The following is a 16,457-nucleotide window of genomic DNA, read 5'->3' on the forward strand; positions in this document are numbered from 1 at the left end:
AGGGTCGCTTAAAACATACACTCTATTGGGCCCTATGAACATTTAAATATTAGCACTGTTGTCATGCTTATACTATGCATTCTTACACTTTTTGCTGATTGCTGTTAATTGCGTCGGTTATATAATTTCTCTGTGCAACTCAACTGGACAATACATAAAAAAATGCAGACTATTTTTGATCCTATTGGGAATATATTTGAAGGTCAAATTATACAGATAAAAGATGCTATAGATTCGGTTTGGAATTTTAAATTTATTAAATATTAACATGATCCACACACTGAGAAAACAAGTTTTAAATTCATATGTGTCAAGTTGAATCCCATCTGGGAAAACACTGGTCATACATGTGCATCAAGTGTCTTTCCAGATTAGCCTATGCAGTCCGCACAGGCTAATCAGGGACTTTACTTTCGTCCTAAACTGGATTTTTGCTAATAATAGACTTCCTTTAAATAAAAAATATAATACAAAGCGGACAGTGTTGTCCCTGATTAGCCTGTGCCGACTGCATAGGCTTATCTGGGAAGACATGTGAGGCACATGAATGAAACTGTTTTCCAAGAGGAGATTCAAATTCAATTTTTTTCACAGAGGCCTCTCTGGCAGAGCGCTATAGGCAGCTGAAGGCAGTTGATACAGAACTGTGGCCACAGGTGTTGGGCAAGCTGAGTGTGAAGGCAGAGTGGAAGACCATGGCCTACCTGATACTGGGAGCCAACATGGAGAACAAGCAGCGATATGGACAGTATGTCACAGGTAAATACATGGAGAACAAGCAGCGATATGGACAGTATGTCACAGGTAAATACATGGAGAACAAGCAGCGATATGGACAGTATGTCACAGGTAAATACATGGAGAACAAGCAGCAATATGGACAGTATGTCACAGGTAAATACACGAAGAACAAGCATTGATATGGACAGTATGTCACAGGTAAATACATAGAGAACAAGCATTGATATGGACACTATGTCACAGGTAAATACATGGAGAACAAGCAGAGATATGTACAGTATGTCACAGGTAAATACATAGAGAACAAGCAGTGATATGGACAGTATGTCACTGGTAAATACATGGAGAACAAGTAGTGATATGGACAGTATGTCACAGGTAAATATAATGGAAAAAGCAGAGATATGGACAGTATGTCACAGGTAAATACATGGAGAACAAGCAGCGATATGGACAATATGTCACAGGTAAATAGATAGAGTACAAGCAGCGATACAGACAGTATGTCACAGGTAAATACATGGAGAACAAGCAGAGATATGGACATTATGTAACAGGTAAATATATGGAGAACAAGCAGAGATATGGACAGTATGTCACAGGTAAATACATGGAGAACAAGCAGCGATATGGACAGTATGTCACAGGTAAATACATGGAGAACAAGCAGAGATATGGACAGTATGTCATAGGTAAATACATGGAGAACAAGCAGCGATATGGACAGTATGTCACAGGTAAAAACATGGAGAACAAGCAGAGATATGGACAGTATGTCATAGGTAAATACATGGAGAACAAGCAGAGATATGGACAGTATGTCACAGGTTAGACTGTTTCAATGTCATAAATGATTTAAAAATATTAGCTGCTTTCTGGGAAAATGTGGCTAAATACATGTTCATGAAGTGTTTTCCTAAATTTGCCTATGCAGGCCACAGAGTCTAACAAGGGACAAAACTTTCCGCTTATGGAATTTTTTGTTTAAAGTGAGCTTCTTATTAGGGAAAATCCAGTTTGGGTGGACAGTGTCTTACCTGATTAGCCTGTGCACACTGTACAGGCTCATCTGGGAAGGTACTTTAGGCTCATGGATTTAGCCCTCGTTTTCCCACAGGGCGGCGCATGTACTTTTGTTTTAAGTGGCACATCAGTGTTTATGAATAGATATTTGTACTAAGAGTACATTCTTTGTATTTAAATTGAAAATATTCTTTAAGTTAAATAAATCTCTATTAGCTTAAATTGTGATACAATTTTATTCCTTGCATTATTGTAAGAGTGCAAACATATTGTTTGGGAATGATTTTGGTGTTAATTTCAGGATTTATTGCATTTGATAATTTCACATGGGTTAATTTAGTGTTTTTAGCTCACCTGTCACGAAGTGAATTGGTGAGCTTTTGTGACCGTGTGATGTCCGGAGTGCGTGTGTGCGTGCGTGTGTGCGTCGGTCAACAATTTGTTTGTGTAGACAGTAGAGGTCACAGTTTTCATCCAATCTTTATGAAATTTGGTCAGAATGTTTATCTTGATGAAATCTGGGTTGGGATTGTATTTGTGTCATCTGGGGGTCAAAAACTAGGTCACTAGGTCAAAAACAAGGTCACATAATAGGTCAGATAACAGAAAAACCTTGTGTAGACAATAGAGGTCGCAGTTTTCATCCAATCTTTATGAAATTTAGTCCGAATGTTTATCTTGATGAAATCTGGGTTGGGATTGTATTTGTGTCATCTGGGGGTCAAAAACTAGGTCACAAGGTCAAAAACTAGGTCAAATAATAGAAAAACCTTATGTAGACAGTAGAGGTTACAGTTTTCATCCAATCTTTATGAAATTTTGTCAGAATGTTTATCTTGATGAAATCTGGGTTGGGATTGTATTTGGGTCATCTGGGGTCAAAAACAAGGTCACTAGGTCAAAAACTAGGTCAAATAGTAGAAAAACCTTGTGTAGACAGTAGAGGTCACAGTTTTCATCCAATCTTTATGAAATTTGGTCAGAATGTTTATCTTTATAAAATCTGGGTTGGGATTGTATTTGGATCATCTGGGGTCAAAAACTAGGTCACTAGGTCAAAAACTAGGTCAAATAATAGAAAAACCTTGTGTAGACAATAGAGGTCGCAGTTTTCATCCAATCTTTATGAAATTTGGTCAGAATGTTTATCTTGATGAAACCTGGGTTGGGATTACATTTCGGGCCATCTTAGGTCAAAAACTAGGTCAATAGGTCAAATAATAGAAAAAATATTAACAATTTGTTTGTGTAGACAGTAGAGGTCACAGTTTTCATCCAATCTTTATGAAATTTTGTCAGAATGTTTATCTTGATGAAATCTGGGTTGGGCTTGTATTTGGGTCATCTGGGGTCAAAAACTAGGTCACTAGGTCAAAAACTAGGTCAAATAATAGAAAAACCTTATATAGACAATAGAGGTCACAGTTTTCCTCCAATCTTTATGAAATTTGGTCAGAATGTTTATCTTGATGAAATCTGGGTTGGGATTGTATTTGGGTCATCTGGGGTCAAAAACTAGGTCACTAGGTCAAATAATAGAAAAACCTTGTGTAGACAATAGAGGTCACAGTTTTCATCCAATCTTTATTAAATTTGATCAGAATGTTTATCTTGATGAAATCTGGGTTGGGATTGTATTTGGGTCACCTGGGGTCAAAAACTAGGTCACTAGGTCAAATAATAGAAAAACCTTGTGTAGACAATAGAGGGCACAGTTTTCATCTAATCTTTATGAAATTTGGTCAGAATGTTTATCTTGATGAAATCTGGGTTGGGATTGTATTTGGTTAGTCAGGTGAGCGATTCAGGGCCATCATGGTCCTCTTGTTTGACAGTTCTTGCAATCATATTTTGATCAATACAAAGTTGTCAGAAGTTCATTTGAAGCTAGTAAAGTAAGAGCTACATCACACACAATACATTTATTACAACACATATAAGCAGACCTTTTCCTCTTCATGAAAAGTAACAGTTTCTGAGTTATTTTCACCTCTCCATGAATGGCATGCAGTGTTAAATCACTCATTTCTGTGTCAAGTGAAATATATTTGTTGTATCAATGTGTCTCAGACCCATTTCTAGCCGGTAATAAATTATGACTCTGATGCCTTTGGCCTTGTAACTTAGACAGAAAAGCCCACTTGATACCTTCATTCTTATTTATTGGCATGATTTGAATAGGACATTATATCATTTGTGCTTCATTTCTTTTTTACTCACATAAAAGTCGCATTTTAAATTACCAAACATGAAATGCTCTTTTGAATTTATTGGCATGAATGTAAAATGAGTTTTGTTTATTTTTGCCATTATCCCAATCTTACACATAATCCTATTTCTTATTTGTTCAAAAATACGCACTTTGATTTTGAATGATTTAATTTTGGTACTTTTATTACTGCATTCTGGAAAAACTGGACCTCATGCATGTGTGTAAAGTATTGTCCCAGATTAGTCTGAGCAGTCCAAACAGGCTAATCAGGGATGCACTATCCACCCAGACTTGATTTTTGTTTAGATGGGACTTCATTTAAAAGAAATCCATAAAACCAATAAATGTCGTCCCTGATAAGCCTGTGCAGACCGCAAAGGCTAAACAGGGGTGACATTTTACGCAAATCCATTAAGCCCATTTATCCCAGAACTTAGTGCACTATTTTTTTGTGTCCTTGCAGTCTATGAGATGCCCAACATCTGCTCGGGGGTTGCTGGGCAACACTCAACTTTCGAGGTCAAGGCCAGCACAGTGTTTGAATTCCTGAAAAAATGTGAAAGCCTTAAGTCAACTGTTCACTGGTTGGATGCCACACTGGTTGCTGTGTGTCACTACGGCATACCGGCGGCCTTGAAAAGTTTGTGTGTGGATGAAGCTGATACTATTCTGCATGCTGTTGTTCGATTTGCATTGACCACTGGTGAGTGAATTGTGTTTCTCTCATTTAGACATTGATTCAAATGCAACTATATTTTTCAGCTTTCCTTGAAAAGTAGGGTACTTAGGTCCTTAAATTTCAGCGCTTATAGTATTGTAATCTTTCAGATAAGCTATGATTGTGGTACAGTACATGAATTGAATTATTTACATGAATATCCAGTTGATTTAGTACAAGCCTCACTCTGGGGAAACAGGGCTTAATGCATTTGGGAAAGGTATTGTCCAAGATAAGCCTGATCAGTCAGCACAGGCTTATCAGGGACGAAACTTACCTCCTTAACTGGATTTTTACTTCCTTTAAACAAAATATACCATGAAAACATGATGTGTTTTCCTTGATAAGATTTGGTGCTCTGCACAGGCTAATCTGGGACTACACTTAATGCTCATGAAATAAGCCTGGTTTTCACAGAGCAAGGCTCATATGACTATTTCCTATAACAAATGTTTAGATTGAAGCATAGAACACAATTTAGTCCATTCCAAAGTTCTTAATTACACATTCAGACTGTTCTTCTGTATATGACACAGAGAGGCTGTCACTCCTGCATGAGATTCTAAACCTGAACATCCAGACTGAAGAAAGGAATGGTATTGGTGACACAGTGTTTCACACTGTCACAAAGTTCCGCCCTGTTCCCGACCCTAAGGTGTTGAAGATGATCTCTGAGCTTTTGCTGAAAAAAGGCTTCAAGTAAGATTGTGAAAAGGGTATTTCCTCAAGTTGTTTTCTTTGATTATGAGTGGATCAACATGAAAGACGTACACAAAATCACACATATTTTTTCTTATGGCTCGCTTTGGGAAAATGGGGTTTGATGCATGTGAGTAAAGTGTTGTCCCTGATTAGTCTGTGCATTCTGCACAAGCTTATCAGAGATGACACTTTATGCTTTTATGGAAGTTTTCGTTTAAAGGAAGTCTCTTCTAAACAAAATTCCAGTCTAGGTTGAATTAAGCTGTTTTCCTGATTTTGCCTTATATATTTTTGTTTAATGCTTTCGTACACTTAGTTTACATTTTAGAAAGGTTTAACATGAGAAATTTGCGGAAATAATATCATGACTTTATTTAACAGTTAAACAGTGAATTACAAGTTTTATAACAATGATATTTTTCAATTAGCCAAAGGAAAACATACCATAAGTGAGTGTTGTTGATTTTAAAGCTAGAATAATAACCTATTTACTTTCATGACAATTAAATGTACAAATAAATTAAGTTGTTTTTTTTTATAAATAAAGGTAAAATATTGGAAAAAAGGTTCATTATTGATTATCTAAGTTAAGATACAGTTATTGGAGAACATGTTGTTTCATGCCAGTTAAATAATCTGGAATTTGTATTCTAAGCGCCCATCTTGTGTTTACTTTTAGTGTGGCATCAAGGAATTCTGAGGGTAAACTTCCAGTAGAATACCTAGACAGGTCTTGCCCAGGGTTTGTTTATGACATCTTCTTCAAAGCTGCCGACCCTGGTAAGTATCATGTGAGCCTGGTTCTGGAAAAACTGGGTTTAATGCATATGAGTAAAGTGTCATCCAAGATTAGCGTGTGCAGTATTGACAGGCTAATCAGGGACGACTTTTCTGCCTAAAAGGCATTTTTGCTTAGAAGAGTCTTCCTTTAAATTAAAAAAATCATAAAAGAGGAAAGTGTTGTCCCTGATTAGCCTGTGCAGACTGGGATTACACTTTACACACATGCATTAAGCCTAGTAATCTAAGAATAAGGCTCATATAAAACTATTATACCTTGCTTGTGTGCTCATTAAAGCATGGGTATAAACTAGTTGAAAACGTTCAGCTTGGAGCAATTCTTCAATGGATATAATTGTAACAATATCTACTTGCAGTGCTAGCAAAAATTTACCTTGGTTTCTTGTTGTATAAATACATATTATTTTGTGTAATTCTGGGACAGCAGGAACAACTATTTGATAATTTATGTGACATTAAGCATATTCCTTTTACTGATATATTGAACTTGAAAAGGCACTTCAATATGTCAGAATTGTACATGCTTCTTATGCAAGTTAAAAAGTTGAGTTAAACATGCATCATGAGCAAGTCAAACATGCTATATGTAACAGTCAAACATGTTATATGTTCCAGTTAAACATGTGCTATGTTCTAGTCAAACATGATATATGTTCCAGTTAAACATGCTATATGTTCATGTTTCACGTGCTTTATGTTGGAGTTAAAAATGCTGTATGTTTATGTTTATTATGCTATATGTTCCATTTAAACATTTTATATGTTCATGTTATACGTGCTTTATATTGGAGATTGAAATGCTGTATGTTCATGTTTATTATGCTTTATGTTCCAGTTAAATATGCTATATGTGCCAGTTAAGCATGCTATATGTTCTGGTTAATTCTATATGTTCCAGTTAAATATGCTATATGTTGTAAACATGCTAAATGTTTTGGTTAAACATGTTAAATGTTCCATTTAATTTGCTACTGGTTTCAAATTTCTTTCTTTTTATGAGTGATTAGGCTGGAACTTAATTGGTTCACATTTGAATATCATGAATTTTTATCTGAGTCAGATTTCATTACATTTGCTGTCTTTCAGACAAAATCATTGGAGACATCTATAGTTTCAAACTGAAGGGCAATGAACTCTTTATGGCTGGAAATGCGTATGCGGCCTTGGATTATTATTCAAATGCTATTGAGCTTCTGAACTCCATGACATCAGGACTTGCTATGCAGAAGGTAATTCTGAAGTTGTAGGATAAAATAATCTGAACATAGCGCTCTTTGTTTGATATTTAGTTTGTCTTTTTATGCCCCCCAGTAGGGTGGCATATAGCAGTTGAACTGTCCATCAGTCCGTCTGTAAGTCTGTCAGTCTGTGCGTCAGTCCTAAAAGTTTAACATTGGCCATAACTTTTGCAATATAGCAAAAGATAGCATCTTGATATTTGGCATGCATGTGTATCTCATGAAGCTGCACATTTTGAGTAGTGAAAGGTCAAGGTCAAAAGTCAAAAAATACAATCCAAGGGAAGTTATAAGCTTAAAAAGGGAGATAATTTCTAAACCTGCCAAATGATATATTGAAATTTTATTTCAAAGCGGCGCAATAGGGGGCATTGTGTTTCTGACAAACACATCTCTTGTTGATTACAGTTTTGTAAAGAATGTCACAGATGAGTGGCTCCCTGATTTTGTGAAAACATGAGTCACAAACTGTTCAAAATGGTGAACAAATTAGTCGTACTTTTTTTAGATGGTGAAGAGAAAATTTGAGTAGTGAACTAATTTAAATTTTGAGAAGTTCAATCACGGACCTCTCTTTGTGAAAAACTCATTCTTTACGAAGGAAAAAAAACTGTGAAACAGAAATGTGTTCTTAAAAGATTGCTAATGGTTTTTTAATTAAATCTCAAAAAAGGCTTCCAAAATGTTAGTTCAATGAAAATTGTCACTGATTATTCTAATGACATCAATGCATAATTGAGACCTTTAGTTATTAAAAATTAAAGTTTTGTAGAGCATAAAGGTAAAATGATCTATACGTTTTAAATATGACTTGCTGATGAAAATGCTTTTTAAAAAATTACACAGTATGAGAAATGTGATTCGAATTCAGATGGTTAGCATTGTATATGACATACATGCCCAGATACCATATACACTCCATGTGAACAGTTCGCATTTTAGCTGCAAATTAATAACAATGACAGTGGAGAAAAGCTATTGCACGGGTGCCACATTATATGTAATATTATTACGTGTGTTTTTTTTGTTCAAATTGAATATTTTAAGAATCTAAGGGTGTTGCTTTCTATGGCAAGTTGTCTTGAGATTGCTGAAACATCAATATAGGGGCAGTTACCATCTGGATTAAAAAATAAATAAATAATGAAATAATAAATTTCTTCAGATAAATAGGTAACATCGCGCTCTTGGTTGGCTTTTATTCAGATAATGGGAGGAATTAAAAAATTTCAGGTTATTATTGAATTGAAGAATAAATCTGTGAATTTTGGCAGATTTCCTTAACACTGAGATTAACTGTGCCATTTTGCTTACTAATGCGGTTAACTTTCTTGGGTTTGCTTAACATCGGGATTGAATTTGCAAATTGGCTTAAGATTGCGAATGAATTTGCAGATTTGCTTACTTTTGCAATTTATGATTTTAAGTTGACTGTTAGTTTCTTAAAATCTGTGGGGGGGGGACACTGAAAGTAATCATACCTGATTTAGGATAATTTTCTTTGTAGGCCACTGGGGAATCATGATATTTGTATGACCCCGGTCAAATGATCGGGGGTATATTGTTTTTGGCCTGTCTGTCATTCTGTCTCCAAACTTTAACCTTGGTAATAAAACTGTTGACATACACTACTTGCGGTGTCATTTCTCCCCCTTTCAGCTGATTTCCTCCTTTTCAATGTCAAAATATATATACAAATAGCTGTTAATTTTGCTGGCTCTATATACACAGACAGAATTTAGTTAAACCCTGTAAGAGGGTTGAACATTTGCCTTTTCTAAGGTGGTACTTTAACCACACCTCTGGATATATTACGTTTGATTTACATGTGTCCGTTATTTATTGCTTTTTGAATTACAACTCAAGATGTATGTTTATAGATGGGCAGTCACGAGATTGCAGTGCTCTATGGAAACAGAGCAGAGTGTTTTCTTAAGCTACGTTTCTACCAGCAAGCGCATGATGATGCCCTGCAAAGTGTCTCCATTGATGGACACTGGTATAAGGTATGTGAAGTGTTGTTGTTTTCCATTCCAGTTGGGGCTCCGTAGAGGACCCATTCCCAATGGACAACAGTATGTTTTTCCCAAATGTGAACTGAAAATTCCCAAATGAAGGTTTCAAAAACATTAATATTTAAAACGTCTCAACAGTTAGTTCATCTCAAATCCAGCTCTATAAGTTGAACATTAGTAAATATTATATAGAAATCGCTTAAAACATTATTCTCATCAAATCTTGATGTAATTTTGTTAACCAACTAGGCTCACCTCCACCACATATCTATGCCCCTATGATTAAGCAAATTCCTGGGGTGAGGGTTTGATTGTTTATCTTTAAATATTAATTTCAAGTTCTAATTACATTTATGATAAAGTTGGAGCAAAAACTTTGTCACTAGGTCCATTTCTAATGAAACATTATGATGCACCCTTCGATAAAGAGGGGGTATATTGTTTTGCTGGATGTCGATCTGTCTGTCGGATTGTCTGTCGGTAGACCAGTTCGTTTTTTATCAATAACTCATCACCAAATTGACTGATTGGCTTGATACTTCACATGTGCATTGGCCTTGGACAGTAGATGACCCCTATTAAAACTGAGTCACTAGGTCAAGTATCAAGGTCACTGTCACATTAAGTGTGAAAATTGTTTCCGATCAATAAGTTGTCAACGACTAAACGGATTGGCTTGACGCTTCCCATGTGCATTTGCAATGGACAGTAGATAACCCCTTTTTAAATTGGATTCACTAGGTCAAAGGTCAAGGTCACTGTCGCACTAAGTGTGAAAATCGTTTCCGATAAATAAGTTGTCAACAAATTAACGGATTGGCTGGATACTTCACATGTGCATTTGTCATGGACAGTAGATGACCACTATTAAAATTGAGGTCACTAGGTCCAAGGTTAAGGTCACTTCAATTTTATTTTTTTTATTTTTTTTTTGGGGGGGGGGCATTTGTCTCCGACCGCGGAGCTTTTGTTACTACTTTTGAATTCAACTGAAACTTCTTAGAATGATTAAGGGCTTTGGAAAGCATAGAATGCATAAAGTTATTAATAATCATTATTAAGGGCATTTAATTGTTACAATAAATGTGCTGATTTTCTCCATTTAAACATTTATTTATAGGGGGCATTGCTAATGTGTGGTAAACTCATGAGAAGGTTAATCCTTGTTACTTTAGATAATCATGACGGCCTTATTTAAAGTTTTAAACTGTGTTTCCAATTTTGCAGGCCCATATTCGTGTTGGCAAGGCCTTGAAAGGCTTGAAAGACTTCATGAAGTCAGTGCAGGCGTTTTGTAATGCTTACCTTTGCCCCATCACGGAAGACAAGGTGAAGGTTGAAATCCTGGTCGAGCTTGCACCTGTGCTGCAAACGCTGAGTAAGCATGTAGTTGTTTTTTGAAAGCTGCTATTTTTATATCAATATAAATTATCAGTATATGGGCAATGCTCTGTGAAAAAGGGTTTAATGCATGTGTGTAAAGTGTCGTCCCAGATTAGTCTATGAGTCTGTACAGGCTTATCAGGGACGACACTTTCCGCCTAAGCTAGATTTGTGCTAAGAAGAGACTTTCTTTAAACAGAAAATATCATAAAAGCAGAAAGTGTTGTCCCTAATCTGGGATGACACTTTATGCACATGCATTTAACCCCCTTTTCACAGAGCACGGCTCGTATATTGATTGTTTTTATTTTATTTACAAGCTGGGCTCTGGGAAAGCAGGGCTTAATTAAGTAAATGTCGTCCCAGAACAGTTCTGTTCAGTCCGCACTGGCTATACAGGGACGGCAATATCTTCCTTCTTAAGATTTGTTTGTTTAGAGAAAGTGGCTTCCTATAATAAAAAAAACATTCCAGTCTTGATAGAAAGTGTCCCTGATTAGCCCCTGGGGACTGCACATGCTAATATGGGATGACACTTAACTCAAATGCATACAGCTCAGTGATTAGCCCCTGGGGACTGCATATGCTAATATTGGATGACACTTAACTCACATGCATACAGCTCAGTTTTACTAGAGTAAGGCTCTTATATGCAATAAGAAGTATCTTCGGGCTCTTAAAATATATTTTGTGCGTTTCTTATCTAAAAGCACTAAAAACTGCAACACAAAGACAGAGTGTAAAGAATGGTTTTAGAACAGACTGGTTCCTTCAAATTAATAGATAGCTGCATGACAGAGCATTTTCGGAAGCTGTAAGCTTTCATAATTACCATTGATACTATTGAGAAAGAGTGCAGCAAAAAGTCTCTTGTAAGTGTCCATTAATACTACTCAGAAAGAGGGCAGAAAGAAGTCCCTCGTTAGTGCCCATTAATGCCAGTGAGAAAGAGGGCAGAAAGAAGTCCCTCGTTAGTGTGCATTAATACTATTGAGAAATAGGGCAGCAAGAAGTCCCTCGTTAGTGCCCATTAATACTATTGAGAAAGAGGGCAGCAAGAAGTCGCTTGTTAGTGCCCATTAATACTACTCAGAAAGAGGGCAGCATAATGTCCCTTGATAATACCCATTAATACTATTGAGAAAGAGGGAAGCAAGAAGTCCCTCGTTAGTGCCCATTAATACTATTGAGAAAGAGAGAAGCAAGAAGTCCCTCGTTAGTGCCCATTAATACTATTGAGAAAGAGGGAAGCAAGAAGTCCCTCGTTAGTGCCCATTAATACTACTCAGAAAGAGGGCAGCATAATGTCCCTTGTTAATACCCATTAATACTATTGAGAAAGAGGGCAGCAAGAAGTCGCTTGTTAGTGCCAATTAATACTACTCCGACGAGGGCAGCAAGAAGTCGCTTGTTAGTGCCCATTAATTCTACTAAGAAAGAGGGAAGCAAGAAGTCGCTTGTTAATACCCATTAATACTACTCATAAAGAGGGAAGCAAGAAGTCGCTTGTTAGTGCCCATTAATACTACTCAGAAAGAGGGAAGCAAGAAGTCGCTTGTTAATACCCATTAATACTACTCATAAAGAGGGCAGCAAGAAGTCGCTTGTTAGTGCCCATTAATACTACTCAGAAAGAGGGAAGCAAGAAGTCGCTTGTTAGTGCCCAATAATACTACTAAGAAAGAGGGAAGCAAGAAGTCGCTTGTTAATACCCATTAATACTACTCAGAAAGACGGCAGCAAGAAGTCGCTTGTTAATACCCATTAATACTACTCAGAAAGAGGGCAGCAAGAAGTCGCTTTTTAATACCCATTAATACTACTCAGAAAGAGGGCAGCAAGAAGTCGCTTGTTAGTGCCCATTAATACTACTCAGAAAGAGGGAAGCAAGAAGTCGCTTGTTAATACCCATTAATACTACTCAGAAAGAGGGCAGCAAGAAGTCGCTTGTTAATACCCATTAATACTACTCAGAAAGAGGGCAGCAAGAAGTCGCTTGTTAATACCCATTAATACTACTCAGAAAGAGGGCAGCAAGAAGTCGCTTGTTAATACCCATTAATACTACTCAGAAAGAGGGCAGCAAGAAGTCGCTTGTTAATACCCATTAATACTACTCAGAAAGAGGGAAGCAAGAAGTCCCTTGTTAGTGCCCATTAATACTACTCAGAAAGAGTGCAGCAAGAAGTCGCTTGTTAATACCCATTAATACTACTCAGAAAGAGGGCAGCAAGAAGTTGCTTGTTAGTGCCCATTAATACTACTCAGAAAGAGGGCAGCAAGAAGTCGCTTGTTAATACCCATTAATACTACTCAGAAAGAGGGAAGCAAAAAGTCGCTTGTTAATACCCATTAATACTACTCAGAAAGAGGGCAGCAAGAAGTCGCTTGTTAATACCCATTAATACTACTCAGAAAGAGGGCAGCAAGAAGTCGCTTGTTAGTGCCCATTAATACTACTCAGAAAGAGGGCAGCAAGAAGTCGCTTGTTAGTGCCCATTTATACTATTCAGAAAGAGGGAAGCAAGAAGTCGCTTGTTAATACCCATTAATACTACTCAGAAAGAGGGCAGCAAGAAGTCGCTTGTTAATACCCATTAATACTACTCAGAAAGAGGGCAGCAAGAAGTCGCTTGTTAATACCCATTAATACTACTCAGAAAGAGGGCAGCAAGAAGTCGCTTGTTAATACCCATTAATACTACTCAGAAAGAGGGCAGCAAGAAGTCGCTTGTTAATACCCATTAATACTACTCAGAAAGAGGGCAGCAAGAAGTCGCTTGTTAGTGCCCATTAATACTACTAAGAAAGAGGGAAGCAAGAAGTCGCTTGTTAATACCCATTTATACTATTCAGAAAGAGGGCAGCAAGAAGTCGCTTGTTAATACCCATTAATACTACTCAGAAAGAGGGCAGCAAGAAGTCGCTTGTTAATACCCATTAATACTACTCAGAAAGAGGGCAGCAAGAAGTCGCTTGTTAATACCCATTAATACTACTCAGAAAGAGGGCAGCAAGAAGTCGCTTGTTAATACCCATTAATACTACTCAGAAAGAGGGAAGCAAGAAGTCGCTTGTTAATACCCATTAATACTACTCAGAAAGAGGGCAGCAAGAAGTCGCTTGTTAGTGCCCATTAATACTACTAAGAAAGAGGGAAGCAAGAAGTCGCTTGTTAATACCCATTTATACTATTCAGAAAGAGGGCAGCAAGAAGTCGCTTGTTAATACCCATTAATACTACTCAGAAAGAGGGCAGCAAGAAGTCGCTTGTTAATACCCATTAATACTACTCAGAAAGAGGGCAGCAAGAAGTCGCTTGTTAATACCCATTAATACTACTCAGAAAGAGGGAAGCAAGAAGACGCTTGTTAGTGCCCATTAATACTACTAAGAAAGAGGGAAGCAAGAAGTCGCTTGTTAATACCCATTAATACTACTCAGAAAGAGGGAAGCAAGAAGTCGCTTGTTAGTGCCCATTAATACTACTCAGAAAGAGGGAAGCAAGAAGTCCCTCGTTAGTGCCCATTAATACTACTCAGAAAGAGGGCAGCAAGAAGTCGCTTGTTAATACCTATTAATACTACTCAGAAAAAGGGCAGCAAGAAGTCGCTTGTTAGTGCCCATTAATACTACTCAGAAAGAGGGCAGCAAGAAGTCGCTTGTTAGTGCCCATTAATACTACTCAGAAAGAGGGCAGCAAGAAGTCGCTTGTTAATACCCATTAATACTACTCAGAAAGAGGGAAGCAAGAAGTCCCTATGTGCCCATTAATACTACTCAGAAAGAGGGCAGCAAGAAGTCGCTTGTTAGTGCCCATTAATACTACTCAGAAAGAGGGCAGCAAGAAGTCGCTTGTTAGTGCCCATTAATACTACTCAGAAAGAGGGCAGCAAGAAGTCGCTTGTTAATACCCATTAATACTACTCAGAAAGAGGGCAGCAAGAAGTCGCTTGTTAATACCCATTAATACTACTCAGAAAGAGGGCAGCAAGTAGTCGCTTGTTAATACCCATTAATACTACTCAGAAAGAGGGCAGCAAGAAGTCGCTTGTTAGTGCCCATTAATTCTACTCAGAAAGAGGGCAGCAAGAAGTCGCTTGTTAGTGCCCATTTATACTATTCAGAAAGAGGGAAGCAAGAAGTCGCTTGTTAATACCCATTAATACTACTCAGAAAGAGGGCAGCAAGAAGTCGCTTGTTAATACCCATTAATACTACTCAGAAAGAGGGCAGCAAGAAGTCGCTTGTTAATACCCATTATTACTACTCAGAAAGAGGGCAGCAAGAAGTCGCTTGTTAATACCCATTAATACTACTCAGAAAGAGGGCAGCAAGAAGTTCCTTGTTAATACCCATTAATACTACTCAGAAAGAGGGCAGCAAGAAGTCGCTTGTTAATACCCATTAATACTACTCAGAAAGAGGGAAGCAAGAAGTCGCTTGTTAGTGCCCATTAATACTACTAAGAAAGAGGGAAGCAAGAAGTCACTTGTTAATACCCATTAATACTACTCAGAAAGAGGGAAGCAAGAAGTCGCTTGTTAGTGCCCATTAATACTACTCAGAAAGAGGGAAGCAAGAAGTCCCTCGTTAGTGCCCATTAATACTACTCAGAAAGAGGGCAGCAAGAAGTCGCTTGTTAATACCCATTAACACTACTCAGAAAGAGGGCAGCAAGAAGTCGCTTGTTAGTGCCCATTAATACTACTCAGAAAGAGGGCAGCAAGAAGTCGCTTGTTAGTGCCCATTAATACTACTCAGAAAGAGGGCAGCAAGAAGTCGCTTGTTAGTGCCCATTAATACTACTCAGAAAGAGGGCAGCAAGAAGTCGCTTCTTAATACCCATTAATACTACTAAGAAAGAGGGAAGCAAGAAGTCACTTGTTAGTGCCCATTAATACTACTCAGAAAGAGGGCAGCAAGAAGTCGCTTGTTAATACCCATTAATACTACTCAGAAAGAGGCAGCAAGAAGTCGCTTGTTAATACCCATTAATACTACTCAGAAAGAGGGAAGCAAGAAGTCGCTTGTTAGTGCCCATTAATACTACTAAGGAAGAGGGAAGCAAGAAGTCGCTTGTTAATACCCATTAATACTACTCAGAAAGAGGGAAGCAAGAAGTCGCTTGTTAGTGCCCATTATTACTACTCAGAAAGAGTGCAGCAAGAAGTCGCTTGTTAATACCCATTAATACTACTAAGAAAGAGGGCAGCAAGAAGTCGCTTGTTAGTGCCCATTATTACTACTCAGAAAGAGTGCAGCAAGAAGTCGCTTGTTAATACCCATTAATACTACTCAGAAAGATGGAAGCAAGAAGTCACTTGTTAGTGCCCATTAATACTACTCAGAAAGAGGGCAGCAAGAAGTCGCTTGTTAGTGCCCATTAATACTACTCAGAAAGAGGGCAGCAAGAAGTCGCTTGTTAGTGCCCATTAATACTTCTAAGAAAGAGGGCAGCAAGAAGTCGCTTGTTAATACCCATTAATACTACTCAGAAAGAGGGCAGCAAGAAGCCGCTTGTTAGTGCCCATTAATACTACTAAGAAAGAGGGCAGCAAGAAGTCGCTTGTTAGTGCCCATTAATACTACTCAGAAAGAGGGCAGCAAGAAGTCGCTTGTTA

General features: G+C 37.6%; 1 protein-coding gene across 3 annotated transcripts in view; it reads left to right on the forward strand.

Annotated features, from left to right (window-relative positions):
* The window catches only part of LOC127833269 (TPR and ankyrin repeat-containing protein 1-like), a 140,263-nt gene that overhangs the window by 30,801 nt on the left and 93,005 nt on the right, over nucleotides 1–16,457 (forward strand). For 2 of the 3 annotated variants that reach the window (XR_008027288.1, XM_052358434.1), the window contains exons 11-17: nucleotides 595–759; nucleotides 4,440–4,679; nucleotides 5,231–5,393; nucleotides 6,076–6,176; nucleotides 7,284–7,426; nucleotides 9,316–9,441; nucleotides 10,678–10,828. Coding sequence is in view for 2 of the 3 variants with exons in the window: in XM_052358434.1 (XP_052214394.1) it covers nucleotides 595–759; nucleotides 4,440–4,679; nucleotides 5,231–5,393; nucleotides 6,076–6,176; nucleotides 7,284–7,426; nucleotides 9,316–9,441; nucleotides 10,678–10,828 (1,089 nt within the window). In the remaining variant the exon portion in view is untranslated. Of the gene's footprint in view, nucleotides 1–594; nucleotides 760–1,246; nucleotides 1,344–4,439; nucleotides 4,680–5,230; nucleotides 5,394–6,075; nucleotides 6,177–7,283; nucleotides 7,427–9,315; nucleotides 9,442–10,677; nucleotides 10,829–16,457 lie in introns of those variants that run through there. The other variant, XM_052358435.1, reaches the window with a different exon arrangement.

This window comes from Dreissena polymorpha, chromosome 6, assembly GCF_020536995.1.
Source record: "Dreissena polymorpha isolate Duluth1 chromosome 6, UMN_Dpol_1.0, whole genome shotgun sequence".
In the NCBI taxonomy this organism is placed as follows: domain Eukaryota; kingdom Metazoa; phylum Mollusca; class Bivalvia; order Myida; family Dreissenidae; genus Dreissena; species Dreissena polymorpha.